The sequence below is a fragment of the Oreochromis aureus genome, linkage group 13, assembly GCF_013358895.1.
Source record: "Oreochromis aureus strain Israel breed Guangdong linkage group 13, ZZ_aureus, whole genome shotgun sequence".
Classification (NCBI taxonomy): Eukaryota; Metazoa; Chordata; class Actinopteri; order Cichliformes; family Cichlidae; genus Oreochromis; species Oreochromis aureus.
The window spans coordinates 32,948,742-32,973,679 of record NC_052954.1 but is presented as its reverse complement, the minus strand read 5'-3'; the positions used below and the strand labels follow the sequence as shown (position 1 = coordinate 32,973,679).

The following is a 24,938-nucleotide window of genomic DNA, read 5'->3' as shown; positions in this document are numbered from 1 at the left end:
TTCAATTCTGTGCTGGTAGATTCAGTCATAAGTGCAGGAAGTTTTTTCAATTTTTTTGTACTTTTGGTACAAAAGTTGAAGCACCTTAAACGTCTAAGTAGAGTTGATTCAGTATCTAGTTGTGTGGCTTGAGAAACACAAAGATACATCTATACTTTTAAATAAGCAATGCTGCACAGTGAGGATTCTTTGAAACTACAGGATGTAGTTGCATTAAAGCAATTATATGGAGACCCTGGTTTTACTTTTTATCTTTGAATCTTTGTCTTTAAACACTGGAGAAAACTGATCAGAGGAAATGAAAGTCCGCTCTCACCAGGCTGAGGACGGGCGTGAGCGTTCGCCGCTTGTAGTAGCTGCAGCAGCAGAGTTTGAGATTAAGCAGCAGAGCGTAGTAGGACACCAGGTAAAGGCCGTCTGCGTTCATCAGATACTGGCAGCTCAGAGTGTCGCCTGTCTCAAAACCTGGGGAGTGAATCCCGCCTGCAGGGACATAAATTTAGGATTACAAGTTACATCTGTAGAGGACATGTCGGTGTTCTCAGAGGTCAAATATGACGGATTATATATGCCTTAATAACAGACTTAGGAAATGGGAAAGCAGTCTGAAAGGAAGGGAAGTAGTAAAGGAAGCTGTGACGAAGCACCAGTGAAAAAGAAAGAAAGAAAACTGAGACAGTGAGAGAGCTAATGAAAGGGAGTGCACAGGTGAGAGCAGGCAGCGAGATACAATCTGTTGGCTGACGGTGACTGAAGTGTTTTAATCAAAAACCCGCTCTGGGGATTTCAAGTCTCAAACTATTTCATTAAGTCAGCTAAGCGTAACATTTCATTTAAGTCATAATTTTGCTCTGCTGATGTAAAAACTCCCAGCAGGCTCGCAGCTCTTAGCGATGCATGTCATGACTGTAAGGCAAAAACTTTTGTTTAATAACTCCAAGAAAATAAATGTACTGCATTCAGACTATACACCACTGACAAATAAAAGGAAAAGCAAAAGCCATGCCAGCAAAACGTCCCCGATGTCAGGGACCTGTGCACACACGAGGTTTTCTTCCCGCTAACGCACCGTAGTCACAACTGAAATTTTTACTGATAATCGCTGATAATAAACTAATGCTCTTATAAAAAAGTACAAAAAATGAATCTGAAGTGCGCTCCTGCCAAATCTGTTGCAAAAGAAACATTACACAACAATGCTACATGCATTTTAATCAAAGATTTGAGCCATTCAGACACTTTAAAAAGAAACATGGACCAAGAGAAGTCCAGAGAGTTAATGAAAGAACAACAACACCCACGACCCACACAGGACACCGCCACAGAGAGGAAGCCAAATCTGCACCAGAAACCCAAAGTGAACTAATTTAAGCTCCTGAATATTGGATCAGGTTTCCTCAAAGCAGCACACACAGAAAACAGCATCTGAAGCTTTCTGACTGACACACACAGCAGCAGAAAAAAACTGCATTAATATGAGAACCTGTGCACTGTGACATCACTAATTCTGCTCATGTAATTGCTTGAATGAATATGCAGCCAAGGTGTTCATGAGTCAGACTAATCTCAGCAGTCTTCTGATTGGATGATGGGATAAGGAGATGCGGCTCATTTGCCTGATTGATGGGTTGACAGACTGAAACATGATTTCATAAATGTTCCAGGCAGTGTGGCATTTCCACTTAATTGTTCTTCTGAAGAATTTTTCCCCCAAAGCACCCACCCTCGTTTAGCTGCGCAGACATTTTCTGCATTATGACTGCTGTGAAATCACTGCAGCTGTTCGTGCTCCTGTAAATTTTGGCTGATTAGTCTACAAGCTCACCGGTGAGCGTGAGGAAATCTTATTAATCAGACCAACTAAAGATGTGTTAGGACTGGGAAGGGGAATTTGGAAAATGCTTTCCCTTGTAATTTAACCATGACCACAAAAATGTTGAAAACCTCAGCTTTTAGATCATCTACAGTAGAAAAAAAGAAACAAGAATCCCAGCTTGAAAATAAATGTTATTCTTTAAACAACTGATTTTTAGCGTGTCTCCTTGTCAATGATTCTTTGCACTCTGATATTCCCAGCGTATGCCTGCAGTGTAATATATTTACTTAAACACGGAGAACTATCTCCTCCCTGAGCAAATATGTGTGTGTTTGAGTAGCAAACACATGCAGATCGCAGAACAGGAATACAGCTCACTCCACTGTAGTAAATCTAACCTCTGTCCCTTCTCCCCTCACTCACCAGCCTGCAGTCCAGAGCAGAAGGTGGAAGAGAAGTTCTGCAGCGACAGGTCCACCTCCGTGGCAGTGGACAGCCCCAGCAGGCGGGGCAGCTGCCCAGCCAGAGACTGCACGAACAGTCGGGCGCTCTGCTGGTCAGCCTCATGGTTGCGGAGCAGTTTGAGGGACAGGGCGGCAGTGCGCAGGGAGCGGTGACCTGGGAAGTCGCGGGATAACTGCTGGTCCTCATCGGCCAGCGACACGTTGTCGGACCCAATGTCGGACACGTCAGAGCGCCCCGAGTCTTTCTCAGCAGCCATGGAGTACTGATCGCACGAGTCAAACTCTGTCCGTGACAAGTCCTGCTCCTCCATGCTGGTGGGCAGCAGGAAGAAGCATGAGATTGTTTTTATTATTAATATATTCTTTCTTTACTTAATTAATATTTATCATAATTTCAATTCAGCAGCTACAGAAACAGCAGTACCTGAAGTTGCTCTCGCTGTATCGTGACCCTCCTCCGTGGTGTGACCTAGACCTGGATTCCACCGACAGGAAGTTCGTGATGTCGGGGTAGACGAGGGCGTGACTCCTCTGCACCACATCTGGAGGAACTGCACCTCCTCTCTCTCCGCCTCCACCTCTTTCCTTCTGTCCTCTTCCCTCCGCCTCCCCTGTGGGCACCCCTCCCTCCTCCTTCTGGCCTCCCTGGTCGGGCCTGGGAATCGGCTCGTGTTTGGTTTCCTGCTGATCACCGCAGAAGGAAGGCGAAGGGAGCCGAGCGTCCTCTCCACACTCCTCTGGACTGGCGTGGCCCATAGTGAGGCCGAGCTCTCCCACCTCTAAATCCAGGGTGGTTTGGCCCGTTTCCGTGGTGATGCTGATGCTGATGTCGGGGCTACGCTCAGTGGCGCTGGTGGTGGCCACATTAGAGGAAGAAGAGCTGGGGTCCCACGGAGGTTGCTCTGAGGACAGGATGTGTCTCTGCCACCTGAAGTCGGCCTCGTTGATTTCCATGGACTCGCGTGTCGACTCGGTTCCATCTTTCAGATCATCCAGTCGTCTGAGGAGAAGCCGAGCCTGGAGAGCGCAGCTATGTTACCGTTTTATACATAATCATCACTGGGCCCATATTATATTATGCTGATTCAGAGGCCCAAGAGCTGTCACCCACAAACATTTTAATGACGAACGGCCACCGACAGAGCTGCTCATTTATTGGTTGAAGGGTGTCAAACTAGCTGCTAGGAATGCATTAAGTATCACTGGGTTACACAGTGACATAGAGACCTTCTTTTGGCCTGAACACTAAATCCAAACCCTTTGCATGCACAAAAAGTGCTACTTAAATAAGTAATACGGTAAACCCCAGAATGGCCCTTTAATGCTGTAGTTCTGTGTGTTGTCTGCGTACCTGCTCAGGCTGGATGCCACGGCCCTGTGACAGCTCATCCAGTGCGCTGAGAAGGGCACAGGCACAAGAGACGGAGGAGTAACATGCTTCGATGCCTCCTTTCATACAAGCCTCTGTCATCCCATCCATCACTCTGCCACAGGAAACAGAAACAAACAGCTCAGTACAAATGAGTCAGGATTGATCGCCAGTATCACATGACGTGAGCAAACACATTACTTTGATTTCTACTTTAATTTGGACCGAGTGATGACTGAAACAATGTGTAGCAAAACAAAGAGTACGGAGAAACATTGCCGTGTGACAGATTTCAGATTGTTACATTTCAGAAACAGTTACAGCAAACACCAAATGAACAAAGTTAGGAGTTACTAACAGTCTGAGCAGATCCAGGTGGGACTTCCTCTTTGAGAATGATCGCTTCCTGGTCTCAGGCTCAGCCATGCAGGGCCCGGCGAGGTCATACAGCCGCTGGGGGCTGCCCAGAATCTGCCACAGCCACAGACGAAAGGATTAAAGCTTTGCTGACATGCTTCTAAAAACATATGCAGGCACGTTATCCCAAATGTCAAACTGTTACTGGATCCCTTTCGAGTGCATGATCCTCGGAGGTACTTGTGAAAACTTTGCTGAATAAAGATTAGCAAAAGTCTAATATTATAAATGTAGAGAAACGCGTGTCTTTGTCCCACCTCCTTCATGATGCGGATGGCCTCGGTGCGGTGCTGAGGAGGAGGGTAGAGGAGGATCCTGTGGTAGAGCGACTGCAGCACTGGTTTCATCGACTCAACGCAGCTCACCAGACGCACCAGCTCCGCTGCAATGTAGCAAACTGTGCGCACTACCGGTGCAATCCTGGCAGGGGCGCTAGAGGAGCAGCCAGAACCTCTGCCCTGATCGGACAGTCCTCCGCAGGAGGAGTCCACCTCCTGGCCCATTCCTGGGAGAGCAAAACAAAGAGGGGCATGAAGCTGAACCAATAAAATCCTGCTGATAGAAAGCTTCCTCCTATAAGAAGCCATGTGTCCTTAAACAAGCTGCAGCAGTGAGTGGAAACCAACACTTTTCACACTCTTAGCTTCAGTCGTTAGCTTCATAGCTGCATCTGGCTCCATTTATGAGCGATCACTAATTAAGTATTGATTTTCACCCTTTCTTGGTGCTTAAATCCCTGACACAGATTAATTTCAACTGATAATCACTTTCAAATTGTTGCAAAAAAATAGACAAACCGACAGCCTCCTACAGTGGATTTTTTTAGTAAATTCAGTTACCTAAACTGAGTCTCTCTGAGAGGCGGTCTCGGTCTGACGCCGCTGAGTAGCCGTGGTGGGAAGCAATAGTTTTGTCATTGACGGGATTGCCCATGATTGCCACCAGGGATGGGCACAGCTGCTTCCTGGGAAGAGGAACATTAGTGATTTTTATTGATTACATTGGACTACAATCAACTCCAATTAAGGACAACAGTGAGGGACCAATTGATGAAATTTTACTCAATTAAGAAGTCTTACCACACGAGGTCTGTGAAACCTCTGAAGAGGTGCATTGTGGGAGGGCAGCTGCTGAGCATAGAAAGGATGCACTCCAGGTAGAGTAGCTGCAGGAGCTGGTTATCACTGGGAGATTAAAATAAAGAAATGGTTACTGTATTAAACTAGGAAGCTTCCAGGAAGAAACCGTGGAAGTGCAGAGGAAACATGCAAACACTGTTTAATGTGGTAAAACTGACATTTACAGTGAAACCGCATGAATGGGCTAAACAGCAGCTAAACTTCTATGTGCAGTTTTTCAACCTTTTCCTTGACGCCTTCATGTTTGTTCTCATTACTTACACTGAAAGGAGATGAAACACTAATGAAAGGAAGAGCAGAGTGATTATCAGTGACGTCAGCCCATCCTTTGCTCCAAAATCTTATATCTGTGTTTTTGTTTTTTTGTGTTTGGATCAGTCTGACTGAATTATCACCTCCATACTGAGACAAGAGAAATATACAAGAATATTAATGAGTCAATGAGAACCTGCAGTGTTACCTGTCCACTGACTCCAACTTTTCACAGAAAACGGTCAGAACCGTGACCACATCTTCACACAGAGCTTGGCTGGTGGGAGAAATATCTGCAAAAAGCCACCCCCCACACACACACACCATAAAAAGGTTAATTTATGGTTCCTGCTTTATCTTCGGCCACTATGTACATGAAGCGATAAAAAACTCATTGCTTTCCCCATTTTCCCTCTCTCAGTTTCCCCTCTAAGAAGCAGAATAAATCAGTTCCCTCACTGGAACCTGTTTGGCTCTCTTCCTGCAGAGGCATCTATCGAAACAGTGCATTGGACTGTTTATGATATCATAAAAGCAGCCCTGCCAGTCGCTCTCCGAAGGTGCTTCTTACTACCAGCAGATTGGTGATTACAGTGGCTTTATAACAGCTACAAAACAGCTGGAGCTGCACACTAAACATGACGGAGAGCCCACAGCCACCAGTGGCTCGCAAGCTTTAATGCTCAACTCACAAGAGAAACTAAACTCGGACATTTTATCCTGTCTTCCTTCTCTCACCCCAACCGGTCGCAGCAGATAGCCCCGCCCCTCCCTGAGCCTGGTTCTGCCGGAAGTTTCTTCCTGTTAAAAGGGAGTTTTTCCTTCCCGCTGTCGCCAAAGTGCTTGCTCATAGGGGGTCATATGATTGTTGGGTTTTTCTCTGTATTTATTATTGTGCTATCTATTGTACAATATAAAGCGCCTTGAGTCGACTTTTGTTCTGATTTGGCGCTATATAAATAAAATTGGATTGAACTGAATTGAATTGAACCACTGCTGGGCTAAACTAGAGTTTCTATGCCTCCACCAACCAGTGATGCTTTAATTTCCACATGCCACTCATAAAATGGGCAACAATGTCCCCAGTCCAGCATTCAGAAAGCACTTGGTGATAGTGAGGAAGAAGAACTCCCTTTTAACATGAAGAGAACTTCAAGAAAACCAGGCTCAGGGAGGAGCTGCCAAGTTTTTATTCCGTGTACTGCAGTGGTCAATTCAGCTGGCAGCGTGAACATGAGCGGAATTGGCAATCAGGGAGCTCCTGTTAGGTCAGAGTGATCTTAAGGCTTTTATTTACAGTCTCTGCTGGACACTCATACCCTACAATGGTCCTGTCTGCAGCATTCATAGTAAGATATTAGGCAGTGAAATGCTGTGCTTATATGCAATATTACATATTAAGAGGTGAGAAGTACATCCCTACAGCTGACAAAGGAAGCTGCAGAGGTGAGAGAAATCCCTGGCAGTGATGTACCTCTTCTCTGCAGTGGCGGTGCAGTCACCTCGTCTCCATCTGCACCCTGGGGAGGAACACACAGCAGGAGGCATGCTGTACGTTATGCTTTTATCTACCTGTCATTTTCCACTAGTTAATGTGTGCACATGTACATCTGTATAATATATCTGTGTGTATATAATTAAAGTATTGTGTGACCTCCTGTCTGTGGCGGAGCTGTAGCGTCAGGTCTCCCAATATCTGGCTCAGCGTGGCTCTCACCGCCGTGTTGATGCTACGCTGGTGACAACTGGACACGTAGGTCTCGATGCACACCTACACACACACACACACACACACACACACACACACACACACACACACACACACACACACACACACACACACACACACACACACACACACACAGCATCTGTCAGTGTGTGGTCTTTCTTATGTCACTAAACCAGAAAAACCATGACGCACTGTGCCAAGAAACCATCACAGACAGACACTGAACTGTTGGACAGATTCATAGGAGCTTTCCATGGCGTCACTGGTTACTATGGTAACCAGACAAGAGAGCAGCAGGGGCAAGGGGATTTATTGTCAGTGTCAGACATCTTTCAGGCAGATTAGAAGGTTACAGAATAAACACTGTGCATCTGTGGAAGGTAAGACAGACGTTAGCTAGTAGCTGAACACACACACATATATCGGGTATTCATATCTTGTGGGGACATCTAATTGACATAATGCTTTCCCTAGCCACTTACCCTAACCATGAAAAATGAATGCCTAACCCTAACCCAATTGTAACCCTGACACTAAAACCAGATTTAGACATTTTCACTTTTGGTCCCCACAAGTATAGTAAACGTACAATTTTTGGTCCCCACAAAGATATGAATACACGCTCACACACATGCTTTCCCGTTGATGTTTTTTTTCTTTGCTTTTTGCTTTATTTATTTATTTAAAATCAACTATACCATATTCTCGGGATATCTCACTGTATCCCAAGAGTACAGTTAGGGTTTTTCAGACATGTTGCTTTGATTAATGCCATACTCTGAAACTCTGAAAGGGTTTTTTTTTTTTTTTGACGAGGTAGCGCAGACTCCTGTGACTCGCTGGGAGACGGGGGGGAAAGAGATGAGCACAGAAAAATCAGCTCTTTCTCCTTCAAAATAAAATGCTATGCTAGGGTATTCGTTTGCTCCTGGATTGCTGGGACTGAACCAGCCAGGAAGGAAGCATGAATGCTGGTTCGCTAATGTCACAGTAAAGTATAGAGCTTATTCTACATGAAATTAAAAATAGCCATTCTGAATACAATTATTTCATACAGAATTGAGGGAATTTCAAGTCTGTCACATCTGAGCACCTTAGAAACAATGCAGATCTTAATTCACATAACAATTCTTAATCCAAGACTGGGGTTTAATGGAAGCGGTACAGAGCTTGTCAATAACAAAATGTGTAAGCCAAGATTTATTTGACCAATTATCAAATTTCTGTTCCATCCTGTGAGCTCAGAGGGGCTGAGAACTACCAGGGCCAACCTCACGTAGAGCCTAAACAAAGACCACATCTGCTAATTACATTTGAAATCTTGGCAGCCTCAGGGATGTTTTACACCACCTGCTCCCAATCAATAAAAAACCCAATACATCCTGCACCGTAAGGTACTCACAGATGGGATGAATATGCATGTGAGAGGGACAAGAGAGCAAGGAACAACCTCAAGTTACCTCCTGAAATTAAGAGTTGCTCCAGATCCTTCAATTTTAATGCTCACACTTCTTGCAAGCAATCAATACTCCACTATGTTTTTTAAAGAGCTGCCAGTTAGTGTAAGCATAAACATGTCTGAGGGTTATATTAAAACCTGCATAATGTGGGGTTGACAGGATACATTTATTTATACAACGTTTAAAAGCTAAAAGCTTGTGTTGTACAGCCACAAACAAAGAGAAGGCAACAGATCAATAAAACTCCTTGGTAACAAAATACTCGTATTGCTTTTTTGCCTCTAGGTAGCGCTGGTCAGTTGCTATAAGACAATAGACTATATAAAAGATGGGGGGGAAACACAACGATGTATTAGTATTAGCATTAGTTTTTTTGGCCACTCCCATGTTGGTTTTTTGAAACTAAAAGTGACCATATTTTTGACGAGGGGATAAAGTGCTACATTACAGGCTAACACAAGTAAGCTGCACCTATAAACTATACAGGTGAGGGAGAGACAGAGCTGCACGAACTAACAGGTAACAGTATGGTGGCTACATCCATTTTTTATTTACAGTCTATGTGTAAACTGAGTCTGAGAATGACTAAACTGTTCCCACCTGTGCAGCCTGTAGTCAGGTTTCAATTTTCAGCTTTATTTGTATAAGCAGCAAATCACCCCAAGACATTTTATATTGTAATGTAAAGACCCTATAATAATACAACCCTAACAATCAGACGATCCCCAATGAGCAAGCACTTGGTAACAGTGGGGAAGAAGAACTCCCCTTTAATGGAAAGAAAGCTCCAGCAGAAACAGGCATAGTGAGGGGCAGCCATCCCTCACCTCCAACAACTGGTTGGACCTGAGGGAAGGGAGACAGGACAAAAAACACACAACCTGCAGTCTACTGATCATTAATGAGTTAGTCTGTGATAGTTTGATGTAAGAGACAAACATGTGGGAATAAGAAAATTATTTTCAGTTAAAATAAGGCAATTAACTGCTTAGCAAATCATTTTGGTTGATATCACTCCATCTATCCACCCATCCATCTGTCCCCCCAGCCATCCCTCCATGCGTCCATCCATCCCTCCATCCGTCTGTTCGTCCATCCATCATACGTACATCCCTCCGTGCGTCCATCCATTCATCCATCTGTCCATCCATCCGTTCATCCTTCCATTCATCCATCAGTCTATCATCCCTCCATCTGTCTGTCCGTCCATCCATCATACATCCGTCCATCATTTATCCATCCATCCATGTGTCTATCCATCCGTTCATCCATCAATCCATCCATCAGTCTATCCATCTCTCCATCCGTCTGTCTGTCCATCCATCCATCCGTCCGCCCGTCCATCCATCATCCAACTCATCTATCCATCCAGTCACCCATCCATCCCTCCATCCATTCATTCATCCATCCATCCTTCATCCATCCATCCATCACTCCATCCATTCATCCATTCATCACTCCATCCATTCATCCGTCCATCCACTCATCCATCTATCACTCCATCCATCTGTCCATCCCCTTCAGGGCCACAGCTTGGTTGGAGTCATAGGGCATAAAGCTGGCTACACCAGTCTATCTGAGGGTTAACACACTACATCTAAAGTGTCTCTAGCTGTATGGCAGGGTTATATGATTTTGTGTAACTGATGACCACATTAGAGAGATGGAGCGTGAGTCTTTAGCTCCCCATGTTTGACAACGCATAAATCTTTCAGCGCTGCCAATCCCTCCATTAAAATAAATAAATAAATACAGTAGAAAAAAAACTGTCCTGGCCCTAACTGCTTAGATGTTATGATAATGATAATGACCATAATAGACCCATTTCTGTAATATACTTACACATCTCTATTATTGCTAATTTATATTGTAATATATCTATATCACGACTAAAGCACTTTCTGGATGGATGCAAACTGCATTTCGTTGCCCTGTACCTGTGACATGTGCAATGACAATAAAGTTGAATTCTATTCTATTCTATTCTAATGGAGTGTTGCTGACAGCCTTTCCAGCCACCCTGAGTTATGACCCAATGCAAACACAATACACTCACACACCAGATGGCCAGCCCTGACAGCACAGAGCCCATTAACACGCCATGGTGACTGTGTTTTTATGAGCTGTTAATGGACGTCAAACATCACTTAGCTGCAGGAGATGTTGCTTCTGCTGCTGGGGGAAGTGACGTGACAGAAAACATTTGACATAAAACACTCGACCACACTACGATCAGGTGGTCAGGTGGTCTGAACATTAATGACTAACATGACATTTCTGCTCAGAATAAACAGTCGAACTGTAGAATTCTGTGACATCGTGTTTCTGAAACATCTTTCTTAGAACCATACGTCCAATTGTACAGTAAACTGTCAGCATAAAGTCTAATCTTTGCATTGAACTGATTAGTTTCTTGAGATGTTCTTTTATTCATGACTCTGCGTTTCCAAATCAGTTTTACCTAATATAAACCAAACTGAATGATGCATCCATTATGAAAACATCCAAGGAGCAAGCTATGAACCTGGGCTATCGAGAAACGGGGGATTACTTCTTTAAAGTTATGTTCTTTAAAGGGGAGACTGAGTCTAAGACTGACTCAGGGGAAAAAAACAAAAGTTTATGAATTTTATTCATCAGTCTTTTTACTGCTGGTGGGTGTACAACGCGGACAACCCAGTTTAAACTTTTGTGAATGAAATTGTCTCCTTGAGCACTTCTGGAGTGCTTCCAGCACAGCTGCTATTTTAAAAGCATTTCCTGGGAGTCCCAAACCTTGCAAACTGCACCAGTTTCACACAGAGCAAACATTAACTTCGGTGTCAGCTTGACCCAACTTTAATTTCAGGGATCATCACTGCCCACGGGAGCTGAGACTCCAGCTACATCTCAAAGACCAAGCTGCAGTCTGCAGTGGAAGAGCCCGAGGCTCACAGGCTGCCCAGCTCATCCCTGTTTTTTCTCCTTACATTCTTCCCCCAGACTCAGGCTGTCAATCAAAAATGTTCCACTATAGTGTTCCAGGACATTGAGCACTATTACTTTAACTATCATTACTATTATTATCATTATTATCATTATCATCTGGTGCAGTGCAGTGCCACCCAAGGAGATGACCTTGAAGGGGTTGATGTGTCAGATTTGAATTTGCCATCACACCTCCTAATAAAAACAAGTAAGATGCAATCTGTTCTCTTAAACCCCATTCACTGTGAACCCAGAAAACATAAGGGCTTGAGTAATGTCTAAATTGTGCTTGTAGATCAATTAGACGGAAGCAGTTTGAATATATAATCACCTCTGGCATAATCTATAGTTTAATATAGAACTGAACCTGCTGACCTTCAAGGCAGGGCCACCACTTGACGTGTGCAGTATGTCATCAGGCAGGTAGTGCTGGACATTTATCCAATCTCTCTAGCTATACGTTCTCATGCTCATTATAAGTACACTGTTCAGCAGAAATCAAGGCAAGCTGAGGCTTGTACTTGAAACAGATGTTCTTGATTACAGCAAGCAAAACTGAATATGATTACACAGACGTGTTCCAGTAATATGATGATAACACAGCATTAAAAACCATGAGTAAGAAGCTTTGTACAGATTGCTTATCCAGTGAACCTAGTGCCCATCTTGGTACTTCCAGCATGTCACGGGCTTGCTTTATTGGTTTTATTGGCAAATATTTTCATCTGCGCAGCCCATGCCTCTTTGTTTGTGTGTCTGTAGGAAAACTCATCTCACTTTTCTGAATAATTGATGAGATTACAGTATGAGACAAGGCTTGAGGGCAAGTGAGGACAGAGAAACGCTTCACCTTTAAAAAAAAAGACACATGTTCAGCTCGCTGTGCTAACAGTTCACTTTCCTTTAAAAAAAAAAAAGTGCAACGCCCTCGATCATCGGTTCAGTCTGAGACAGTCTATTCAATGCTGGTACTATGAAAAAAAATCTATTCCACTTTGGCTGCATCGTGAAGCAACATGCAGGAACAAGCTAAACAGAAAATGATGCAAATTATTTTTAACATGCTTGAATTTTCCTTTGTAAAGCTCGTTTGGTCGTCCAGTCCAAGTTTAGTCCGGCCCATACAAGTCTGTCTAATCATTTCAGACTAATTCCAGGTGACAGCAATAAATAAAAAGCCTAAAACCTAATGTAACAGCTGGAAAAACAATCCAGGATAGCAATTTCTGCACAGCGATGAAGTCCGTGAATTTATTTATTTATGTATTTATTTATTGTCATGTAAAAGCTCATGTATCTGATTATGAAGATGAGTCGCATCAGTCTCAGGCTGTCCTACCTCAGCAATCCGGAGGATGGAGTCTCCATTAATGTCAAAGTTTGGTGAGTAGGTGATACAGAGCAGGACCTGCACACAGGAGAAACATACTCTTAATAAGCAGGGCTAATTCTGAGGTGATGCTTCTCTTGTCTTTTAAAGCACTGGCAGACAGATTTAACAGGTCATGAAAATGACTTTAGCTCATATAACCTGATTGCAAATGTAAGAACTGCATCAACAGAAGTTCACAGTAAGTTAAACACTAATTGGAAAGATCTGAGAAACAAGAAAAGGAAAGTGGGAAAGAAAAAGATGAGCAGAGAGCTCTAGAGAGGCCAAATCACAGGAAGCGTTAGAAGAAAATGCTGCAGCGTTTCCCTTCAGCTGTACACTACATCCCTCTACTGAACTTAAAGTGGTCCTGTTATCATTTCTCTTGTTTTCTGTCAGGTATAAAGTGCTAAACTGCTTTATTTTCATATTAACTATGCTCAAAGCTCCAAATGAAGTTAATGTATATATAATTAATAGCTGTGAGCCAAAAGCTCAGGTTGTACACTGCTCTAAAAACTGTGCTTCATGCTGTTTGTTCAACTCTTGGCTCGATGATTCTATTTACAAGGGCCAATCAGAAGAAAGCTGGTCAGTAACAGCAAAAGGGGGAGGAGCTAAACCATTATTTCAGGCAAAGGATGACGTGGGAGCTGTACAAAGGCCAAATAAGATACTTATTTATAATAAGTAATCATGCAATCATGCAAAGCTACTCCAGTAGAGTCCAAGAATAAAATATGGAGGTGGTAATCACCACCATAGCAGGTCCACTTTACATAGGCTAAGTGCACTAAGCAGCATGCTCCAGGAAAATAAAGTAAATATTAGAAAAAAATAACATCAGTTTTTGGGTCTGAATAATTAGAAATGGACACTATTTTAAGTGTGTTCACATTAAGTATAGCTACATGATGAGCAGTGTGGGTACTCGGACAGCGCACTCAGAACTGTTGACTTCTTTCAGTCCAATTTCACAAAACAATTTTCAGTCAGTAAGCGAAGGAGACATGTTCAGCACCAAGGACAGCGCCGACTGCACCACCACGCCTGGAAGTTTCAGGCATTACCCAAGTACAACTATCTGTCATCATTTCAGCCCCAAAAACACATTCCCAGGTCTTACTTTCATAACTTCCACCTGCAGGTCTTCGTGGAGAGATGGGGTAACTCTGATAGCCTCCAACATCTGGCTGAGCAGCTGTTTCTCCAGTGCCTCCACCTCCACACTAGTTCCACCCACAAACCTGTCCTCACACAGGAGTTTCTGTGTAGAGAGAAGCTACAGGTTCAGTTTGTACATTCCACTTTAAGCTGGTGTCAAAGTTCAACCAGAAAGGTTTAAATAAAGAAGAATAAAATCCAAATAAATAAATTTTATTTATATATTTGTGTCTTCCAGTACCTGCATGCCAGTAAGTGCAGTCTGTCCCAGTTTGGTGTTTTTCGACTCCAGAGCCATCTGTAGAGGCAGCAGACAGCGCTCTCTGGAAGCAAATACAACACAGTAATGCAGGCAGTGCAATCACAGCTCTCTACAATCTCTGAAGATCAGCTGACACAATCACAGTCAGGGATTGGTGTCAATAAAGTGAGCGAACACAGATTTTGGAACAGAAAAAAATGCAAAATATGGAGTTAATAAATCTTGGAGTGAAAGTTAATACATTAAGCTTTTAGTAAATGAATTTCTCATTAATGATTAGTGGTTGAAAATGGTTATGTTGCATAGGTGGAATATCTCTTAAAGATTGTGAAACTGTGTGTGCAGTACTCTGGGTCTGAGACTCCAGAGATGTGAGAAGAAAACAGATCAGCCGAATATCAGAACGTCTCCTTTTTCACCCCCATCATAAATCTGTGGCCCCCTCCACTGTTCTTTGCAAAAACTGAAGCATTATAGTTTACAATCGTTAGAGTAACAAGTCAGGAGGAGCAATTTACTTGAGCTTCTCTTGTCTGGTAAAAGTTTTCATTGGCCAAACCGTCTGATGGGTGAGGGGAGCATAAGCCATAAAGTTGAACTACATTCTAGTTTGTGTGTCCTTAGAGCTGTATATAAGCTGTGTATGTATGTAGGGCTGGGCCATATCATACCGTTCATGGTAATACTGGTATAAAGTTGGGCAACAATCGGAAAATGAAATATCGCGATAGAATATGGGTAAAACGCGCATGCGCAGTGCCTTTGTTTTCATACGCACATGGCGGAAAAAGCATGGCGGCGACGCAAAATGAGAAGGGCTAAAGTGGATCGTTGAATGAAACGGATGAACCAGAATTGGTTTGTAAAAATGCTGCAACTTCAGTGGTGTGGAACTGGTTTACCTTTCGTCCGTCAGATACACAACAAAGCACACTTTTTGGTAGAGCATGCTAGCGGGCCGTCGTTATTACCGTGTTTTTTGGAAAATACGGCACACTTAAAATCAATCCTTTGATTTTTCTGAAAATCGACAGTGTGTCTTATAACCCCGTGTGTATGTATGAATTCTGGTTGTGTTTACTGACCTCGAAACGATTTTATGTACACGGCGCTCGAAAATCTGTCAAAGGTTTTAGTACGACTTTGCTAAGCTATGAAGCCGCACCGCTTGATGGATTGTCGGAGCATTACGGCTATCGTAGGCAGGAGCCTCGCGGAGTGATACGTACTGTGCTTCAACATAATATTACCGTATTGTGTGTGTATAAGCTCTTTTTAAGTGTTGTGGATATTATACATGGTTATGCTGAGGATATGTCGGCCAATTTCCACTGGAAATGCTTTTTGGGTAAACTGTCAGCAAGGAATTTGTGTTTGCACATTTTTATATAACTTTAATGCACATAACAAACAGCTGCTTGTTTAGGTGAAAATATATTGATGGGGTTTTTGCACTAATAAAGTTGTGGAGTTGTAAAGTATTTTGTCTAGTGTCAATTATATCGTCAGTTATATCGTTATCGCAAATTTTCAAATGTATATCGTGATAAATATTTTTGGTCATATCGCCCTGCTCTACATGTATGCAACATTTGTAATAAACATCAGAACCTGGGCTGGAGGTGGGTTGCAAAGCAGCTTGCAGAAGTGCCACACTGTTTTCTTGCTAAGGTCATGCTCAATTAACCTCTTTCCTTATGAGTTTACTGCTGGTTTCAAGTCACTCAGTACAACATGGTGTCTGTTTTATAAATTGTGGCCCACAATAACATCCAGAAGGATATAAAGCAAAGTATGCGTCAGGGTGGGCCTACCTAATGGCTGATTAATATCCCATATCATATCACACCACATGAACTCACAATGTCAGCTGGTTTCTCAGTCAGACCCACCCGTTACTCAGGTGTGGTTTTAAATACGGACAGGAGCAAAATGCTAAGCTTGACACTTTGCACTGGGAACCCAAATGATCTCAGCAACCACATCCTTTGCTAAATAAGCTTTTCACTGTAGCTTCACGCAGGTATCTTTATGTAAACCAGCTATTGTGTTGCTTCTCCCGCCGTTTCTTCACTCTCTCTTTGTTTTTCCGCTCGCTCGCTCGCCCTCCATCTCCCTCTTGTTATTTGTGATCGGTTGAGTCACCACGCTCTGCTGCTGATTACAGGATACTGAGCTTCATCTCTGCGCTCTCAGGCTGCTCTGAGCTGTCACAACTCGACCACTTCAAGCGGGCTGTGAGGAGCCACAGTTTGCACGGCAGTTAAACACAACCAGACCATTTATGAGCAACAAACAACAAAGACAACAAAGTCAAAAGACAATAAAAAGGCAAATATTTGGATCACAAACATTGAGAATTTTTCATTTAAACACCAAACTCAGTCACTTTTGAAATTGATTATTTATAATTAAATACATTATAAACTAATCTTCCATCAGTCTGTCAATCAAGTCTGTCCTTTAGCACCTCTCCTTCAGAGATAACAGGGATGAAGTCTTATCTGTAGAGCCAGAAGAACACACTAGCAGAGAAATCACGGCACTATATTAGAAAGACATTATCATCAATATTTAATCTAATACACTCTAATAAAACAACACAGATTATCACGTGAATAATTCATGCCGTGTTGGGAATTTATGGGATCATCACGAGCTGCCGGCCACCAGCAGCAGCAGCTCTCCATCCACTTTACACTTTACTGAGTTTTACTCACAGAAACAGTCACAGATTACTGGATTTCAAACTCACTACAGCGACTGCAAGAATCAGACAGATCATATTTTTGCGTCCCTCTAATTAAAAAACTCCACCAAGTGTCCAACTGGGTTTTTTGGAACGATTGAATAGGCGATTACCACAAAAGCACAAACTCTTAGATTAGAGAGCTCAGGTGTTATCGACGATGCTTTTTCTCTCAACTCCTTTAGATTTTAGTTTGTGGTGCTCTTGTACTCATTTAAATAATAAAAATACTGAAAACTCTGAGTTAAACTGTATGATAACAGGAAAAATACTGCAGCTGCACTTTAATGGTAGTAGCGACTGAGACACTGAGGACACTGCACGTTCACACCGTACCGGCTTGTCGGTTACAAAGCCCTCAATCAGGCCCCGCCCTATCATTGCTGTTATTCTGATTGGGACCAAACTCACAAAATAAATATCACATTGTGTTAAATAAGATTTGAAACTTGTGAAAGTGTTTACTGAGGTCAAGGATCAAATGGGAAATAAGGACTTTTTAACCGGAGGAGTCGCCCCCTGCTGGCCAGCTGACAGACAGCAGGCTCATTGTAGTTAAACCAAACTGAACTAGATGTAAAAATCATTTTAGTAAACTAAAATGAAAAATAAAAATTAGACTTTTGAAAAAAAATAACTTAAATTGATTTCTTTACTTAATAATATAAAATATAAAACTAGACAAAAACATTTTAGTACTTTTGTACAACTTGCTTGATGAGCCACTGGTGGATGTGTTTACTGAGTCAACTGCTTTGAAAGATTCATGTGTTTTTATTTTAACACCTGTAGTGATCTACCTAAATCTTGCCTCTGACATATGCCCTCTATACAATAATAACTCAAAAAAGAAACTAAAACTGAAATAAATAAATAAATAAAATAAAACTAGGCATTTTCAAACAATATAAACTACACTGAAACGAGCAAAGCTACTCTGGAAACTAAACTGAATTAAAAGCAAAAACTCAAAATGCAATAAAAATTAAAACCATATATATATAATAATTATGATGTAATTAGACTATGATCACAGTGTATATCTGACAGCCCAACAAAGTATCCTGCATGTCAAAGCAGCCTCAGGCATATAAATAATAATAATAATAAATTTTTATTTAAAAGCGCTTTTCAAGACACCCAAGGATACTTAACAGTAGAATAAAACACATAATAGAACAATGACAATGCAGAACAATAAAAAAACAAAAGCACAAGATAAAAAAAACAAACAATTAGCTCACAGTGAATATGCAGATTCGAACAGATGGGTTTTGATGGCATTTTAGATGTTAGTGTGTCCAGCTACTGCAGTTTAAACTGATCACTTCACTGGCGATCGAACATCCAAACTGAAGCAATGCTCAGCTCACAGCTCGCGCTCAGTATTTGCATTATCAACCCAGAAATGACTCCTCTGTCATTTTAATCTATTCAAATCAGGCAGCTTTGAGAAAACTGACATTTTAAGCTACAAAGTTCTGAGCAGTTTAAATTTCAGTATTCAGTTATCGGTGACAGACTGGCGATTTGTCCAGGGTGTACCCGGCCTCTCGCCCCATAATAGCTGGGACAGGCTCCAGCCCCGATAAGGATAAGCAGAAGAGAATGAATGGACGCTATCAGGTTAGCTAAAGGCAGGAACATTTAACACTGTCGAAGACGCCTTCTTCTAAACAAACCACAGACTGTCAGCAGGTTTTAATTACACATTTTATTTTCATGCTTTTGAGAAGAAAATGCAGCATGTTTAACTTACCGGAGCAGTGAAGGAGAAATCTTTGCTGATCCATTCTGAGACTGAAGCATTTCTATTGGAACAAAGAAACAGACCGAGTGGTTAAGTAACATCAGCTGTACCTGAAACAACTTGTAACTGTGTTACTTTCATTCATAGATATAGAATCCATGAATGAAAAGCTGGTTTTAATTCAGCACAGAGACGTGAACCAGTTGAAGAAATATTCTGCACTGAATATTTTCTCATGTCAACAACCTCCACACTGGTTTGTGTATCCAGAACCTCTGAACCCAGCGAGCCACTGAGTGACACTTCTTTCATTACCATGAACACAAACACTGCACTTTACTTTGACTCAGTCCCACAGACACTGCAGCCACAAATGGCCTGCATTTGTATAGAGCTTTACACTACATTCACACACAGGCAATGGTAAGCTACATTGTAGCCACAGCCACCCTGGGGCGCACTGACAGAGGCGAGGCTGCCGGACACAGGCGCCACCGGGCCCTCTGACCACCACCAGTAGGCAAACATGGAGTTAGTATCTTGCCCAAGGATATTTGGCATGCAGCCAGGAGGCAGCCTGGGATCGAACCACTGACCTTCTGATTAGTGGCTGACCTGCTCTGCCACCTGAGCTACAGCCACTGCAGCACCAAATGCAGATTGATTTACTGCTGAAAAAAGGAAATGCAGGATTGGATCTTATTTACGTGACACCTGACTGCTAGCTGACTCATTTCTGTTAAAATTACAGATTCAGTATGAATCCCTGAAACACGACCTCAAATTAAATGTGAGCTCGTACTTTAGGAAAGCCGAACACCAAACCATCCGTACAGTCACATTGTTCTTCAAAGCCGTCCAGCATTAACAGCACACTTTGCATCCTCCTCCTAACATGACCTCGGTGACCTCAGAGAGAAATTTTCACCTCATCTTTAGACTTCCATCCAACTCTGACCGCGTGCCACGTTTTTCCAGTAAAAAAGTTGAAATATGAGACTTGCTGACATCTCTAAAATCTGCCATAAATCTCTGCAAGTGCTTTCATACTTTCTGTGTCTGTCAAGACGTAGTGAACAGCAGCTTTGTCCCTGCACTGAACTCTCCCATATATGTTCTCTGCATCTGCATCAGGCTGTTCAGCATCCTTTACATCCGGAGACGACCATGACACACAGTGACTGATGCTGTGGGCGTGGTTCTATTCATGCGAGTGGTCTGTGAAGAAAAGAGCAAACAGTACTGATATATGATATAATCATTTTTGAAAGGTCAGTTCAGGCCTTTTGTGCATGTGTGTATATGCAAGCATATGCCTGGAAAAGGCCTGCAGCTTTCTTTGGACATACCCAAATAGGTCTGTGCCCTTGGACAGACAGCATGCATTAATACTGTGTGTGTGTGTGTGTGTGTGTGTGTGTACGATTACACAATTACCCCTTCTTCAGCACAACCTGAACTCATTCTCTACTTGCTGTCTCAATGAGTTCCAACTGCCACTAAAAGGTCACGCTGACCCATCGTGCTGTTTAATGCTAACAGTCTCCTCGCTGACGTCAGTGGAAATCGTTTTTCACCGTGTGCGTAAATGGCGTTATATATTTTGGCTTCTGTGGCATGTTCTCATTGTTGTCACAGAGCACTGGAAGTCACATGATTTCTGTTCAGCCGCATGGTCATTGCCAGTTTCTAGCTTGCTGGATTAAGTTTAACAAAGCTCAGAGGATTATTTCACAGAATTCAAACCGAGCTCTAACTTGATGACCCTGACATCCAGAGTTCACCTGTACGCCATCAGCCTTGTTCCAAAAACTCAACCTGCAGAACTGAAAGATAACACAGTGACGCAGAAGTGCTAAAAACTGCAGCTCCACTAACGTCCACTCGAGGCTGGCACCACAGAGGATTCAATCCCCATTTACTTTCTTGTTAAAAGGCCCAATTTTACAGCAATAACAATCATATTTGCAGCCTGGCACATTAAACTCTTTTAGCCTCATGTGATAATTTGGTTTTTCATAACAACTCTGAGAATTTCTGTCATAACTCATCCACCTGGATAATGAAGCTATGTTGGCTGGAGTCCCAATCAGACTCTGCTACTCAATAACAATAATAATACTAATAATAATAATAATAAAACAGTGTGGGAGCTTGAACACCATGGTGTGTCCGTTTTTGTTATTGCTTGATGTTATGTGTGAACTCTTCAGTGTATAAATAAGACATTTTAAACCGTATTAACTAGATTTTATTTAATAAAGAAACTAGAGGAGGGCTCCTCTATTTCTATATTTTCCCTCCACAGTGAGGCTCGTCTCTCTCGCTGAGGCGAGAACTCGTGAAAAGCACTGAGCTGTGCAGACAGACAGTAATGAGACAAGAAAGAGTTTCTGCTCAGAGTCTGTAAACCTCTCCGTGCTGAAGAAGCTCCTTCATGCTTTCTTCGTGTCTGCACAATACTCCCAAGTTATGGCATTAATGAATCAGCAAATATTTGCCTTGTGTATTTTTCTATAACGATCCGATCCAATTGTCTAAAGCCTGACTTGAAACCAGAAATTCCCTTTCCTTCTGGAACATTTACCGTATTTCTTTAAGAAAGGCTGACATTTGGCATTATACAACAGGTACGGAGCTCAGTACATGGGCATGGGAGCCATATGGCACCGTGGCTGCTCAGATGAATCTGTTATGGTCTTAAAGATTTGCTGGCTTCTTGCTCATCCTTCACAGCCTCTGGGCTGAGTGCAGGAGCTGCTCTCGGGTTCCTAAAAGCTAAAAGCAGGTGAGGAGTCGCAGGTTCCCCTCATCCCTGCTCTCCCTCCGCCTCCTGCTGACAAAGAGCCCGGAGGGGCTGCCGTGCACTCACCGCAGGCGTAGACGCAGGCATCGCGGATGCCTTTGTATTTGTGGCCGGACGCGTCTTTCTGCAGCTTCCTCAAGATTTCCTCCATGCTGGCTTCAAAGACTAGACGGCTTTAAAACACCAGAGCGCAGAGGGTGGGTCTGCGTGTCCGAGGGATTTTATGGGTGCTATGACAGCGACAGCATCCCCGAACCCCCCGGGGAAGGCGATGATTCATTCCTAACTGCCAGCCAATGATGTCAGGCCAGCCGCCGATCCTGTGAAGGTGGAAGGAGGAAGCGCGTGTGCGTATTTTCCCAAATCCGAGGCTTCGGCCTTCAGAAAGAGCAGCGTCGATCAGCTGACGTGCGACAAATAGTCGTGTCAGCCTGCTGCCCGTCCAGCCGCGGACACACGCAGGAAACAAACGCGCTTCGCTCGTGTCCGTGGCTCGTTTATCCCTCCGCGCTGCCGCGTTTGGAAGTCCGTTCCAGAGGATACTTGCGCTCTTCACGGAAACCAGATCCGGTTCTTCTTATCGCTCACATCAAGCTGCCTGCACGGCAGGAGCACGCGCACAGCTCTGCACGGTGAGCGTCTTCCGCTAAAAGATGGATTCCTGTCCAACCTGGCAACACAGTATTTACACGCTCTCCCCGCGGGGACGTTTGAAACTGCGGCAGCGACGCTGGAGTCACTGGAATGGGATTTCCTGCGGTCTCAGCCGGTGACAGGTGGAGGAAGCTCGGGCACAGCTGATAAGGCGATTCTGCTCTCAGAGCAAAGCAGAAATTCTAAAATAATTTTCACTTTTGTCTAAATTTATGTCTGTGAGCCGCAGAGGCTCAGCTCACAGCTCAAAAGTCCACAAAAACACAACAAACTGATTATGCTGTGATCTGTGATTTGTGAGGCTCCTTTGTGTGTCTGTTTTTTCTCCAGTGTTCATGTGTTTTGTGTCTGGGTCAAGCTGCAACCTCAGGGATATGAAGCAATATGAAGTCAGTGTGCTTCAGTGTGTGTTTCAGTGTCCAAAACTGCAATTCCATTAATGGCCACTTGAGGCAGATTCTAAAAGAGCGTCAGTCAATATGGAAGTCCTTTAAAGATGCATTGTTTCTGAAAGGCCACTGAGCAGTGAGAGCTGAGGGTGCAAAAGCATTTCAGTTCCTGTTGAAAGTAATAGGAAGACATCCCTCTGGAAACACGTTCCCAGTAAGTTTGTGCTCATTTTCTAGTCATTCTGTATGAAATATGAAAATCATTTAGTCCGTTTTATTCTAAGTGTCAGAAGGAGGATTATCCTGGATATGCTCACTGGCTAACGCGTTGTGACTATTCCCCCTGAGGCAACTATTGCTGTGATTTGGTGTTGTATGAATAAAGTTGACTTGACTTCAGGAGACAGGTGATGTCACAGTACCTACATCCATCGTTTATACTGACTGTGGTGAAAACCCGGACTCACTATCCATCACTATCATTATTCTATATTAATAACATAACAGTGGTCACTGAGACATAACAACTGCATGTTTAAAATTATTAATCAAATCAGATTAAAAAAATTCACTTCTGACACCATCTTTAATATTGTGGGATTCTCCAATAGATTTCAAATCTACTTTCTTTCAGTTCTGTATCACTCAAAGAAAGCTGGCAGAACCAATACTGTATATTTAGCAAGCTAGCATCCAATAAAATTCCTCTTCAGCATACTGGACGGTAGCTTATATCTAAATACATAAAGAAGTAAATGATTTACGTATATTTTAGGCCTGACTATCATTTTCCTCATCAGGGTACTGAGTCAGAACAAAGACTAAAGCATTCAGTAAAAGTTAGCCAGTGTTTTCATGATATTTGAGAAATCACCTGCCTTGTAAGTGCAAGCAGGAATCAGAGACACAGACATACATTTAGAACATTCACGAGCCGTTGCTAACTGTGTCCGCGCGCTTATTTCAGCGTTAATCTCAAAGCTGAACTGAAAAGTGCTGCTGTGATGAGTGGACTGTCTAACAAGGTGATCTCCAAATCAATGGTAAAATGATACCTCTGAGGTAACATGAGCTGTGCTCTCCAGAATGACTTCACCTTAGTTCACTGGTGCCACTGATAACTGACATCATTTAAAATCGAATAGTGATCATAAGAACGAATCTACTGTATTTCAATAAAGAACAAACTCTGGATAAAGAAACTGGAGACAAACGTATGTACTCATGTATGCATGGTAAGAACTTTCAAGTGTTTTTCAGTGTTGGTACTTAATACTTTCTTAATGTACTTGTTTGCTTGACCATTCAATAGTTTTGTGACTCTTTGACTTCCAATACGCTGAAGCAACAGCGTGACCTTTCTAAACAGAACTCGACTGGTCTCCCTACTTATTCTGCATTGATCCGATTAATCCAGTTCAGAGGCACCTTAGAATACAGCAATAAAAGAGCAGACAACCAAGAGGAGATATGATAGTAAAATGAATATACAATCATAGATTATGGGTGAAAAATAGGAATTAAAATGATTTTAGATCGAACCTCAGCCACTGTATAAAAATAAACAGTGGCAATAGGCCTGTAGGTCACACGGTCTGTTGTGCAATGATGACTTTAATCATGAAATGAGGCAGCACTTTAGGGAGGACAAATCTCACGAACGTTTTAAAAAGCTAGATTCTAGATTCTCGTCTAAAACTTCCCCTGATTACAAAATGACTCAACATTCAGCGTCAGTGTGATGCCAGTTAAAGGGATGTTTAAGGTGTCGAGGCGAAGAGAACCGGACTCCTCATTCGTCTGTTTTTGTTAATGGGAGCTCTTAATGCGCTTAATCTGCTCTCAGCAGATGATAGCTCTCTAACAGATGTTATTATTATATGGTGGCCTATGTTTGGTGAGCTCTTTGAAATGTGGTGCTGCTGCAGTTTGGGTTTTTTTGGATAACCAATAGCACTGAGAGAGAAGCTGCAGGAAATGTCAGCAAACATTTCCACCATCTCAGGGATCAGCGACTGCCTGACAGACAGGCCGCAGGACGTGACACTGAGCTCTGTCTGATTTGCTCATGTGCATTAGAGGAGCTCCACTGGAGACCGTGATGTCTCCAGTCCATTTACCACGAACACCTGAGACTTTCAGTCCAACTCCGAGTCATGTCACCTGTGTTAGTGATGGG

The 24,938-nt window shown here is 42.8% G+C and overlaps 1 protein-coding gene across 2 annotated transcripts in view; it reads right to left on the bottom strand.

Annotated features, from left to right (window-relative positions):
* Nucleotides 1-22,318, bottom strand: part of arfgef3 (ARFGEF family member 3) — a 59,233-nt gene extending 36,915 nt beyond the window's left edge. Inside the window, exons 1-16 of one of the 2 annotated variants that reach the window (XM_039621784.1) lie at nt 21,783-22,318; nt 18,920-18,971; nt 14,391-14,472; nt 14,112-14,252; nt 12,953-13,021; nt 7,112-7,228; nt 6,932-6,977; nt 5,666-5,750; nt 5,146-5,250; nt 4,906-5,030; nt 4,324-4,571; nt 4,008-4,120; nt 3,632-3,764; nt 2,705-3,297; nt 2,240-2,592; nt 317-483 (exon numbers count right to left, since the gene is read on the bottom strand). In XM_039621784.1, the coding sequence (XP_039477718.1) occupies nt 317-483; nt 2,240-2,592; nt 2,705-3,297; nt 3,632-3,764; nt 4,008-4,120; nt 4,324-4,571; nt 4,906-5,030; nt 5,146-5,250; nt 5,666-5,750; nt 6,932-6,977; nt 7,112-7,228; nt 12,953-13,021; nt 14,112-14,252; nt 14,391-14,472; nt 18,920-18,971; nt 21,783-21,867 (2,514 nt within the window). In that variant the 5' untranslated portion in view covers nt 21,868-22,318. The remainder of the gene's footprint in view (nt 1-316; nt 484-2,239; nt 2,593-2,704; nt 3,298-3,631; nt 3,765-4,007; nt 4,121-4,323; nt 4,572-4,905; nt 5,031-5,145; nt 5,251-5,665; nt 5,751-6,931; nt 6,978-7,111; nt 7,229-12,952; nt 13,022-14,111; nt 14,253-14,390; nt 14,473-18,919; nt 18,972-21,782) is intronic. The other variant, XM_039621785.1, reaches the window with a different exon arrangement.
* Nucleotides 22,319-24,938: the final 2,620 nt, after the last annotated feature.